The sequence below is a fragment of the Schistocerca nitens genome, chromosome 10 (genome assembly GCF_023898315.1).
Source record: "Schistocerca nitens isolate TAMUIC-IGC-003100 chromosome 10, iqSchNite1.1, whole genome shotgun sequence".
Classification (NCBI taxonomy): domain Eukaryota; kingdom Metazoa; phylum Arthropoda; class Insecta; order Orthoptera; family Acrididae; genus Schistocerca; species Schistocerca nitens.
In genome coordinates, this window is record NC_064623.1 from 207,383,873 (window position 1) to 207,396,422 (window position 12,550).

Here is a 12,550-nt window from a genome sequence, read left to right on the forward strand (position 1 = left end):
TAGATGTCTTCCTATTACACATTACGACGCTCTTCGACTGTCGGCGGTCTCTTTCAGTCAACAGACGAGGTCGGCCTGTACGCTTTTGTGCTATACGTGACCCTTCACGTTTCCACTTCACTATCACATCGGAAACAGTGGACCTAGGGATGTTTAGGAGTGGGAAACAGTGGACCTAGGGATGTTTAGGAGTGGGAAACAGTGGACCTAGGGATGTTTAGGAGTGTGGAAATCTCTCCTACAAATGTATGACACAAGTGTCACCCAGTCACCTGTCCACGTTCGAAGTCCACGAGTTCCGCGGAACACCCCTTCTGCTCTTTCACGATGTATAATATTTACTGAGATCGGTAACGTGGAGTACCTGGCAGTAGGTGGCAGAACCATACACCTAATATGAAAAACGTATGTTTTTGGGGGTGTCCGGATACTTTTGATCACACAGTGTACCTCCCTCTCATAGGAGTACATGAAATGTCCGTGTACTTCACAGTGACCAGCCAATATCTGACGCTATTCTCGCCACTTACGTACGCTAACGGGCTTGGTAACAACACGAGACGCCAGCAACAGTACTGCACTGTAATGGCCATTCTATCTGCCTCTGAGAATGTTGCGCATCACTTCGTACACAGCAGTAAGGAGACGTGGACTACAGAATGGTGTGGCAACTGTCGTCGTAGGAAACCTGAGCAGGAGCAGAAACGATAAGCAAACAATCAAAATATATCTACGGGTGTACTGCCGGTCTACAGTGTCCAACGGCGATCATACATGTCGCCATCATCAGGTGAACTGACGGACTGAGCTCCTGTGAACGTGCCGGCACGGAGATCCGTGCGCTATGGCTGCTCAGAGGGAACTGGGTTCGGCCGCGGCGGCGGCAGATTTAAATACCCTCCGCCCGCGGCGCGCTCCTTCCGCCGTCCGCGCCCCGCGCCACGGTCGCGCGGAGGAACGGATTGCGACGGCGTCTGAGGTGACGTCGGAGTGATGGCTCTGTCCGCCGTGGTCGTCAAAACTATACGTTTGCTCGATTTACTCTCGATTAACCCAATCGCTGGTTCCCAAGCCTTGCTAAGATTATAGCCACAGTCACAGTTTATGAGGTCGTCATTGGTACGAATTTCGATGGCCTCTCTAACAACGCTGACCCAGTATCTCGACGTCTGTTCCAGAATCCTCGTGCGTTCATACTCCATAGCGTGATTTTCCGACAAACAATGTTCAGCGACCGCCGACTTGCTCGGATGCATCAGTCGAGTGCGCCTCTGGTGTTCACGGCATCGATCCTCGACGGTACGCATCGTCTGACTATCTTGCCACATTGACACGGAATCTGGTACACGCCGGCCTTCCTCAAACCCAGTTCCCTCTGAGCAGCCATAGCGTACGGATCTCCGTGCCGGCACGTTCACAGGAGCTCAGTCCGTCAGTTCACCTGATGATGGCGACACGTATGATCGCCGAAATATTTGTGCCCGTTGGACACTGTAGACCGGCAGTACACCCGTGGATATTTTGATGATAAAATACGCCGGGAGAAACTCAACAATCACGATAACCAAACAAGTTAACACAACAAATAAAAGATTTATTCAACTTGTCTCGAAGGCAACAAAGACTCATTACACGTAATGGAGCAAGAAACAGAGACTAGCTATCGCAAGGACAACAAACAAGGGGAGGCCGCCAATTGTGAAATTCAGATTCGATTCATACTGCGCATAATAAAAGCTCATGGCCAGAGGTGTAATGTGGCAAAGCAACAAGATGCACTTCTCAGCCGTTGTTGAGAAAATCGACAGTTAAAAGAAGCCCTTGCGGTGAAATACTCTCTACGATTAATTATTTTCTACAGCGTCGTGGCGCAGCGGTAAGCGCTCGGTTTCGTAATCCGAAGGTCGCCGGATCGAATCTCGCCCATGCAATTTTTTTTATAATTAGTTTTTTGTAATTCGAATATATATATATATATATATATATATATATATATATACTATTGATGAATTGCTTATGCATGTTGGTAAAGGCGGATCGCCCTCCAATTGAACCGCCTCCATTTTTCCGTTTGTTTAACAGGGTGTACCAAAGCTCTGCCGTCCGCAGTGATTTTCGACGATGTTATAAGTTGAGCTAGGGACCGCATCTACGTTCTTTCGAAGTTAGCAGGCAACTACGCTAGTTATGCGGCGGATCGTTTCGGCCCATTCAACGTCTGTTCTTCAAGCGTAACGAGCGAGTAACGGAGTTTATATTTCATACCTGCCAAAGCAAATTTGTGTTGGTGGGGTCTCTATTCTAATTCGAACGTTTGACTTCCGCTATACGTATTCGTTTCGGAATATCGTTTCTACGTCTTCCGTTAACTATACGTGGTTAACATTTTTTGTCATCAGTCTACTGACTGGTTTGATGTGGCCCCCCACGAAATCCTTTCCTGTGCTAACCTCTTCATCTCAGAGTAGCACTTGCAACCTACGTCCTCAATTATTTGCTTGACGTATTCCAATCTCTGTCTTCCTCTACAGTTTTTGCCCTCTACAGCTCCCTCTAGTACCATGGAAGTCATTCCCTCATGTCTTAGCAGATGTCCTATCATCCTGTCCCTTCTCCTTATCAGTGTTTTCCACATATTCCTTTCCTCTCCGATTCTGCGTAGAACCTCCTCATTCCTTACCTTATCAGTCCACCTAATTTTCAACATTCGTCTATAGCACCACATCTCAAATGCTTCGATTCTCTTCTGTTCCGGTTTTCCCACAGTCCATGTTTCACTACCATACAATGCTGTACTCCAGACGCACATCCTCAGAAATTTCTTCCTCAAATTAAGGATGGTATTTGATATTAGTAGACTTCTCTTGGCCAGAAATGCCTTTTTTTGCCATAGCGAGTCTGCTTTTGATGTCCTCCTTGCTCCGTCCGTCACTGGTTATTTTACTGCCTAGGTAGCAGAATTCCTTAACTTCACTGACTTCGTGACCATCAATCCTGATGTTAAGTTTCTCGCTGTTCTCATTTCTACTACTTCTCATTACCTTCGTCTTTCTCCGATTTACTCATTAGACTTCATTCCGTTCAGCAGATCATTTAATTCTTCTTCACTTTCACTCAGGATAGCAATGTCATCAGCGAATCGTATCCTTTCACCTTGTATTTTAATTCCACTCCTGAACCTTTCTTTTATTTCCATCATTGCTTCCTCGATGTACAGATTGAAGAGTAGGGGCGAAAGGCTACAGCCTTGTCTTACACCCTTCGTAATACGAGCACTTCGTTCTTGATCGTCCACTCTTATTATTCCCTCTTGGTTGTTGCACATATTGTATATGACCCGTCTCTCCCTATAGCTTACCCCTACTTTTTTCAGAATCTCGAACAGCTTGCACCATTTTATATTGTCGAACGCTTTTTCCAGGTCGACAAATCCTATGAAAGTGTCTTGATTTTTCTTTAGCCTTGCTTCCATTATTAGCTGTAACGTCAGAATTGCCTCTCTCGTCCCTTTACTTTTCCTAAAGCCAAACTGATCGTCACCTAGCACATTCTCAATTTTCTTTTCCATTCTTCTGTATATTATTCTTGTAAGCAGCTTCGATGCATGAGCTGTTAAGCTGATTGTGCGATAATTCTCGCACTTGTCAGCTCTTGCCGTCTTCGGAATTGTGTGGATGATGCTTTTCCGAAAGTCAGATGGTATATCGCCAGACTCATATATTCTACACACCAACGTGAATAGTCGTTTTGTTGCCACTTCCCCCAATTACTTTAGAAATTCTGATGGAATGTTATCTATCCCTTCTGCCTTATTTGACCGTAAGTCCTCCAAAGCTCTTTTAAATTCCGATTCTAATACTGGATCCCCTATCTCTTCTAAATCGACTCCTGTTTCTTCTTCTATCACATCAGACAAATCTTCACCCTCATAGAGGATTTCAATGTATTCTTTCCACCCATCTGCACTCTCCTCTGCATTTAACAGTGGAATTCCCGTTGCACTCTAAATGGTACCACCGTTGCTTTTAATGTCACCAAAGGTTGTTTTGACTTTCCTGTATGCTGAGTCTGTCCTTCCGACAATCATATCTTTTGCTGCAGCCATTTCGTCTTAGCTTCCCTGCACTTCCTATTTATTTCATTCCCCAAAGACTTGTATTTCTGTATTCCTGATTTTCCCGGAACGTGTTTGTACTTCCTCCTTTCATCAATCAACTGAAGTATTTCTTCTGTTACCCATGGTTTCTTCGCAGCTACCTTCTTTGTACCTATGTTTTCCTTCCCAACTTCTGTGATGGCCCTTTTTAGAGATGTCCATTCCTCTTCAACTGTACTGCCTACTGCGCTATTCCTTATTGCTGTATCTATAGCGTTAGAGAACTTCAAACGTATCTCGTCATTCCTTAGTACTTCCGTATCCCACTTCTTTGCGTATTGATTCTTCCTGACTAATGTCTTGAACTTCAGCCTACTCTTCATCACTACTATATTGTGATCTGAGTCTATATCTGCTCCTGGGTACGCCTTACAATCCAGTATCTGATTTCGGAATCTCTGTCTGACCATGATGTAATCTAATTGAAATCTTCCCGTATCTCCCGGCCTTTTCCAAGTATACCTCCTCCTCTTGTGATTCTTGAACAGGGTATTCGCTATTACTAGCTGAAACTTGTTACAGAACTCAATTAGTCTTTCTCCTCTTTCATTCCTCGTCCCAAGCCCATATTCTCCTGTAACCTTTTCTTCTACTCCTTCCCCTACAACTGCATTCCAGTCGCCCGTGACTATTAGATTTTCGTCCCCCTTTACATACTGCATTACCCTTTCAATATCCTCATACACTTTCTCTATCTGTTCATCTTCAGCTTGCGACGTCGGCATGTATACCTGAACTATCGTTGTCGGTGTTGGTCTGCTGTCGATTCTGATTAAAACAACCCGGTCACTGAACTGTTCACAGTAACACACTCTCTGCCCCACCTTCCTATTCATAATGAATCCTACACCTGTCATACCATTTTCTGCTGCTGTTGATATTACCCGATACTCATCTGACCAGAAATCCTTGTCTTCCTTCCACTTCACTTCACTGATCCCTACTATATCTAGATTGAGCCTTTGCATTTCCCTTTTCAGGTTTTCTAGTTTCCCTACCACGTTCAAGCTTCTGACATTCCACGCCCCGACTCGTAGAACGTTATCCTTTCGTTGATTATTCAATCTTTTTCTCATGGTAACGTCCCCCTTGGCAGTCCTCTCGCGGAGGTCCGAATGGGGGACTATTCCGGAATCTTTTGCCAATGGAGAGATCATCATGAGACTTCTTCAATTACAGGCCACATGTCCTGTGGATACACGTTACGTGTCTTTAATGCAGTGGTTTCCATTGCCTTCTGCAGCCTCATGTCGTTGATCATTGCTGATTCTTCCGCCTTTAGGCGCAATTTCCCACCCCTAGGACAAGAGAGTGCCCTGAACCTCTATCCGCTCCTCCGCCCTCTTTGACAAGGCCGTTCACAGAATGAGGCTGACTTCTTACGCGGGAAGTCTTCGGCCGGCAATGCTGATTCTTTATCAAAATTTAGCCAGTGGCGGGGATCGAACCCAGGACCGAAGACGTTTTGATTATGAATCAAAGACGCTACCCCTAGACCACTGGTTGCATCCCCGTTAACATTATGATGCCAAATAATAACAGTTGTTAAATACAACTTTGTTTACGGAAAACATAATGATGTTCAAAGTCTCCAGTTTTTCCACGACAAACGACTTTCAACATTATATGCCGGGAATTATTTATATATATATATATATATATATATATATATATATATATATATATATATATGTGTGTGTGTGTGTGTGTGTGTACACACATTTGAATTACAAAAACCAAATACTAAAAAAAAAAGGTTGCATGGCGCGAGATTGGATCCGGCGACCTTCGGATTACGAACCCGAGCGCTTACCGCTGCACCACGACGCTGTAGAAAATTATTAATCGTAGAGAGTATTTCACCGCAACGGTTTCTTTTAACTGTCGATTTTCTCGACAACGGCTGAGAAGTGCATCTTGGTGCTTTGCCACATTACACCTCTGGCCATGAGCTTTTATTATGCGCAGTACGAATCGAATCTGAATTTCACAATTGGCGGTCTCCCCTTGTAAGATGATGCTCCCTAAAGTAAGCATCAAGCTGAGACTCCCAGTGCAAGAGGGCTTAGTGGATACCACTAGTCGTCCTACATCCGTGGTACGGAGCTGCTGCAGGTGTGGCTACCGGGCTTACACCACTGGGTTCGCCAGATCCCGCGCAAGCACGGTCTGTCTCTAACGGAAACCAATTTTGATAAGCCGTGGGGTGATACACAGAGAATTGCAACTCTAATAAATTACATACCCACCGACTGTGTATACGAGGACGAAGTGACATCGACATCCGAGCATGTCTTCTGGATTATTGTTGTTGTTGGGTCTTCAGTCCTGAGACTGGTTTGATGCAGCTCTCCATGCTACTCTATCCTGTGCAAGCTTCTTCATCTCCCAGTACCTGCTGCAGCCTACATCCTTCTGAATCTGCTTAGTGTATTTATCTCTTGATCTCCCTCTACGATTTTTACCCTCCATGCTGCCTTCCAATGCTAAATTTGTGATCTCTTGATGCCTCAAATCATGTCCTACCAACCGATCCCTTCTTCTAGTCAAGTTGTGCCACAAACTTCTCTTTTCCCCAATCCTATTCAATACCTCCTCATTAGTTATGTGATCTACCCATCTAATCTTCAGCATTCTTCTGTAGCACCACATTTCGAAAGCTTCTATTCTCTTCTTGTCCAAACTATTTATCGTCCATGTTTCACTTCCATACATGGCTACACTCCATACAAATACTTTCAGAAATGACTTCCTGACACTTAAATCTATACTCGATGTTAACAAATTTCTCTTCTTCAGAAACGCTTTTCTTGCCATTGCCAGTCTACATTTTATATCCTCTCTACTTCTACCATCAGCAGTTATTTTGCTCCCCAAATAGCAAAACTCCTTTGCTACTTTAAGTGTCTCATTTCCTAATCTAATTCCCTCAGCATCACCCGACTTAATTCTTCTGGATGCTCCGCTCTTTCTTTTTTCATTGCAGTGCACTGCAGCGAGGCGCAGGTACTGACCTGGTGGTAGTGCGGGTACTGCAGGCTGGAGGCGGGGGGGCTGGGGTAGTACTGGGGGGCGTAGCCGTAGCCGAACTGCTGTCCGGGCGGCGGGGGCGGCGCCACCACTGGCTGGTAGCGGTACTGCTGCGCCATCAGCTCCCCTCCCACCACGGTCACCTCGCTGTCCGGCGACCCCTCCCTGCAACAGGCGCGTGTACGTCTGTCAGAAACACAGCTCCAGCACGGGATGACGACAGGGAACACGTCGAGAGCGTCACGCTCTCGGATGTAAGGTACCTGGAAAATTAACAATACGAAGAGACCGATACCAGGCGCGTGCACATCTGTCAACACACACCACCAGCACGGAATAATGACGGGGAACACGTCAACAGTGTCACGCCTTCAGATGTAAGATAACTAGAAAACTAACAATATGAAGAGACCGATACCAGACTTGTACACATCTGTAAACACACACCCACCACCACGGAATAACGACGGGGAACACATCAAGAGTGTCACACTTTTCGATGTAAGATACCTGGAAAACTAACAATATGAAGAGACAGATACCAGACTCGTACACATCTGTGAACACACACCCACCGACACGGAATAACGACGGTGAACACATCAAGAGTGTCACACTTTCAGATGTAAATTGGTTCAAATGGCTCTGAGCACTATGGGACTTAACATCTGTGGCCATCAGTCCCATACAGCTTAGAACTACTTAAACCTAACTAACCTAAGGACATCACGCACATCCATGCCCGAGGCAGGATTCGAACCTGCGACCGTAGCAGCAGCGCGGTTCCGGACTGAAGCGCCTAGAACCGCTCGGCCACAGCGGCCGGCTCAGATGTAAGATATCTGGAAAACTAAGAATATGAAGAGAGCGATACTAGGCGCGTACACATCTGTCAACACACACCACCAGCACGGAACAACGATGGGGAACACGGGCTGCAATTTTCTTATTATGCTTCTTAAGAATAGTTTCTCGTACTGCATTAATTTTGTCATCTGTAAAGTTAAGTAACTGTGAAAATATTAATTGTTACAACTGATTGCTGATTTTTAAATGTAAATTGTACGTTTCAACATTTAATGAATCTTTTTCTTTATGTGCATCTTTGATTTCAGATCTAATCCATAGAATGCTACTCTTCTGTCGTAAAATTTTTTCTATATTTGATCTGGTATTAAAACTGATTTTTACTTAGTAATCACATGATTCATTGGGCATTGTTTGCTAAAAGATATTCTGGAATTAAGTTTCATAATTTTAGTGTGTAACCCTCTAAACTTCTTGTCATCTCCCAATACCTGACTTGGCAATAAATTAATTACTTTTGAATACATTATAGGAATGACAGTGATCAATGTGTTACAAATATTTACTATTAAAAACAGTCTTGATCACGATTTATTTATTACGGTGACCGGTTTCGAGCACCAGTGTGGTCATCTTCAGACAAATGAGTAGGAACCTCTTTCCGCTGGAGAATCACTACTAATATACCATATATGATTGGTACTTTACGATACCGTTTCAGTTCTGTAGTTCACGATACATGTTTACTGATGAATTTCTCGGTACACTGGAGTCATTGCATAAAACAACATTGCCTTAAATATTTTCAATTTTTATTTCGTTAGTGTTTTATCCGTCTTCTTCAGCAACTGTAGCTGTTTACGTCGAAATAATCAGCAACCAGTTGCAAAACGGAAATTTAATTTCTTAACCACTTGCAGTCCTTATTCGCAAGATTATAACTATCGCATTTTTTGCGAGTGTCAACAATAACACGCAGGCAGCACGTTGCTGTGGTCATGTGGTTCATACTGCCTGTAAAAAAAGGTATAAAGAAGCCAAACAAGTGCGGCCACCGAGCCATAACTAATCAGCTAACGTTAATTTTTTCAACATAAATAAATGCAATACAACGTAATCAAAGTCCGAAATCCTATTTTTTCGTTTCTGAAATAATATAAACAATAACAAAAATAAATAATCATAATCGGTTTTTCTTTTATACTTGCTGGTGAGTGTAGATTGAAAACTCCGTAATAACTAAAAACGTACAAAATTCGATCTGAAGAACTAAAAATGATAATTTATAGTTCATTACCTTGTATTCAACATGTTGACTGCAATTACTTGGGAAGCTCTAGTAAAAATAATCCATGAAAAAAAAAACATACTTGAAAATATGAATATAAACACGACAGATATTCCGTGAATATTCCATTTTAGATGAAAATTTAAATTGACAAAGTGAAACCGAATTGTGTTACGCAAGGTGCCCAGCGAAGGGGTCCCTAGTTTTAAAATTAAATATCTGTGAAGAGCTTTCGGATCGAGCAAGGGAAAAGGAGATGTTCCTTAAAGAGACTGGTAATGAGACGTGGGTCTATGGTTGTGATGTTGACACCAAGGATCATCTTCACAGTGGGTCGGGAAAGGTTTTCCAATACCAGAAAAAGGTCAGGACAAATGTCAAAGCCATGGTGACTGCTTTCTTTGACGCTGAACGATTAGCTCATCATGAATTCGTGTCACAGGGACAAACCGTTAATCGACTTGTGGAGCCGCCTGCGAGAAAATGTGAGAAGGAAACGGCCTGAAATGTGGCGAGACAATTCATGGCTCTTGCGTCACGATAACGCACCCGCAGATTCATCCCTGTTGGTGCGTGACTACTGCAAAAGAAGCAAAATGACTGCTGTCTCATCCTTTGTACCTTTTCGCTGCAGACTAATTTCCAAAGTTGAAAGCCACATTAAAAGGACGGAGATTTGTAACGACAGACGAGATAAAAGAAAATTCGCAGATGGCTCTTCGCATGATACAGCAAGGGGCGTGCCAAGACTGCATCCGGAAGTGGAAACGGCGTTGGGCTCTCTGAGCACTGTGGGACTTAACATCTGTGGTCATCAGTCCCCTAGAACTTAGAACTACTTAAACCTAACAAGGACATCACACACATCCATGCCCGAGGCAGGATTCGAACCTGCGACCGAAGCGGTCGCGCGGTTCCAGACTGTAGCGCCTAGAACCGCTCGGCCACCCCGGCCGGCAAACGGCATTGGGAGCGGTGCATCTACTGTGGAGGACAGTATTTGCAAGGAGGCCATGCACAGTAAATAAAAGGTAAGCGTAGAAAAATTTTGCGCAAGAAGTTTTGCAATTTTTTGAACAGTCCTCGTATGTTTTAGTTTGTTGTCAAATTTATTTTTCTACTGATTAACGCGACCACGATCTTGCTTACCAGAATATCGTTGAATAGAAACGCAGCAACTCATCAGGGCTAAGGGACGGACGCGACGCATCCCTGGCACTCACTGTGTTTGGCCTAAGTTGGCTTACCTCCCGGGTATTCCGGTGTAAGGAGGGAGAAGAGTACAGAGTCCGTAAGCGGCCTGGTGCGACGAGCGGCAGAGTCGTGTCGGTAGGTTTGGGGGCGGCAGTCGTAAAATTCCCGGTGCGGTGACTTTTATGTGGGAAGCGTTATTTGTGAACCGCTTCACGCCAGACAGTCTTCCGCTGCACTGCCACGACCGGCCGCTGGCCGGGATAACGGACTTCTCCGCAGCCGCGGCGCCGACAAAGCTGTGGAAACTGTCGCGCTACACACATCCGCCAAAGGCGAGGTAGTCCAAGTGGCTGGACTCATCAACAACGACAGTGAAAGATCGTATCGCGTTCCTGGGGGGAAGAAGCTTGTTGTCTTCAGTCCGTGTAAGCCTCTTCACCCCTGAGCAACTGCTGAAGCCCATTTTTTTTTTTTGGTCATCAATCTACTGACTGGTTTGATGCGGCCCGCCACGAATTCCTTCGTTGTGCTAACCTCTTCATCTCAGAGTAGCACTTGCAACCTACGTCCTCAATTATTTGCTTGACGTATTCCAATCTCTGTCTTCCTCTACAGTTTTTGCCCTCTACAGCTCCCTCTAGTACCATGGAAGTCATTCCCTCATGTCTTAGCAGATGTCCTATCATCCTGTCCCTTCTCCTTATCAGTGTTTTCCACATATTCCTTTCCTCTCCGATTCTGCATACAACCTCCTCATTCCTTACCTTATGAGTCCACCCAATTTTCAACATTCGTCTATAGCACCACATCTCAAATGCTTCGATTCTCTTCTGTTCCGGTTTTCCCACTGTCCATGTTTCACTACCATACAATGCTGTACTCCAGATGTACATCCTCAGAAATTTCTTCCTCAAATTAAGGCCGGTATTTGACATTAGTAGACTTCTCTTAGCCAGAAATGCCTTTTTTGCCATAGCGAGTCTGCTTTTGATGTCCTTCTTGCTCCGTCCGTCATTGGTTATTTTACTGCCTAGGTAGCAGAATTCCTTAACTTCATTGACTTCGTGACCATCAATCCTGATGTTAAGTTTCTCACTATTCTCATTTCTACTACTTCTCATTACCTTCGTCTTTCTCCGATTTACTCTCAAACCATACTGTGTACTCATTAGACTGTTCATTCCGTTCAGCAGATCATTTAATTCTTCTTCACTTTCATTCAGGATAGCAATGTCATCAGCGAATCGTATCATTGATATCCTTTCACCTTGTATTTTAATTCCACTCCTGAACCTTTCTTTTATTTCCATCATTGCTTCCTCGATGTACAGATTGAAGAGTAGGGGCGAAAGGGTACAGCCTTGTCTTACACCCTTCTTAATACGAGCACATCGTTCTTGATCGTCCACTCTTATTATTCCCTCTTGGTTGTTGTACATATTGTATATGACCCGTCTCTCCCTATAGCTTACCCCTACCTTTTTCAGAATCTCGAACAGCTTGCACCATTTTATATTGTCGAACGCTTTTCCAGGTCGACAAATCCTATGAAAGTGTCTTGATTTTTCTTTAGCCTTGCTTCTATTATTAGCCGTAACGTCAGAATTGCCTCTCTCGTCCCTTTACTTTTCCTAAAGCCAAACTGATCGTCACCTAGCACATTCTCAATTTTCTTTTCCATTCTTCTGTATATTATTCTTGTAAGCAGATTCGATGCATGAGCTGTTAAGCTGATTGTGCGATAATTCTCGCACTTGTCAACTCTTGCCGCCTTCGGAATTGTGTGGATGATGCTTTTCCGAAAGTCAGATGGTATGTCGCCAAGACTCATATATTCTACACACTAACGTGAATAGTCGTTTTGTAGCCACTTCCCCCAATGATTTTAGAAATTCTGATGGAATGTTATCTATCCCTTCTGCCTTATTTGACCGTAAGTCCTCGAAAGCTCTTTTAAATTCCGATTCTAATACTGGATCCCCTATCTCTTCTAAATCGATTCCTGTTTCTTCTTCTCTCACATCAGATAAATCTTCACCCTCATAGAGGCTTTCAATATATTCTTTCCACCCATC

The 12,550-nt window shown here is 44.0% G+C and overlaps 1 protein-coding gene across 1 annotated transcript in view; it reads right to left on the reverse strand.

Moving 5' to 3' along the window:
- The window catches only part of LOC126210004 (basic proline-rich protein-like), a 152,556-nt gene that overhangs the window by 99,507 nt on the left and 40,499 nt on the right, over positions 1–12,550 (reverse strand). Inside the window, exon 2 of the mRNA XM_049939111.1 lies at positions 7,171–7,351. Within this exon, the coding sequence (XP_049795068.1) occupies positions 7,171–7,305 (135 nt within the window). The 5' untranslated portion in view covers positions 7,306–7,351. The remainder of the gene's footprint in view (positions 1–7,170; positions 7,352–12,550) is intronic.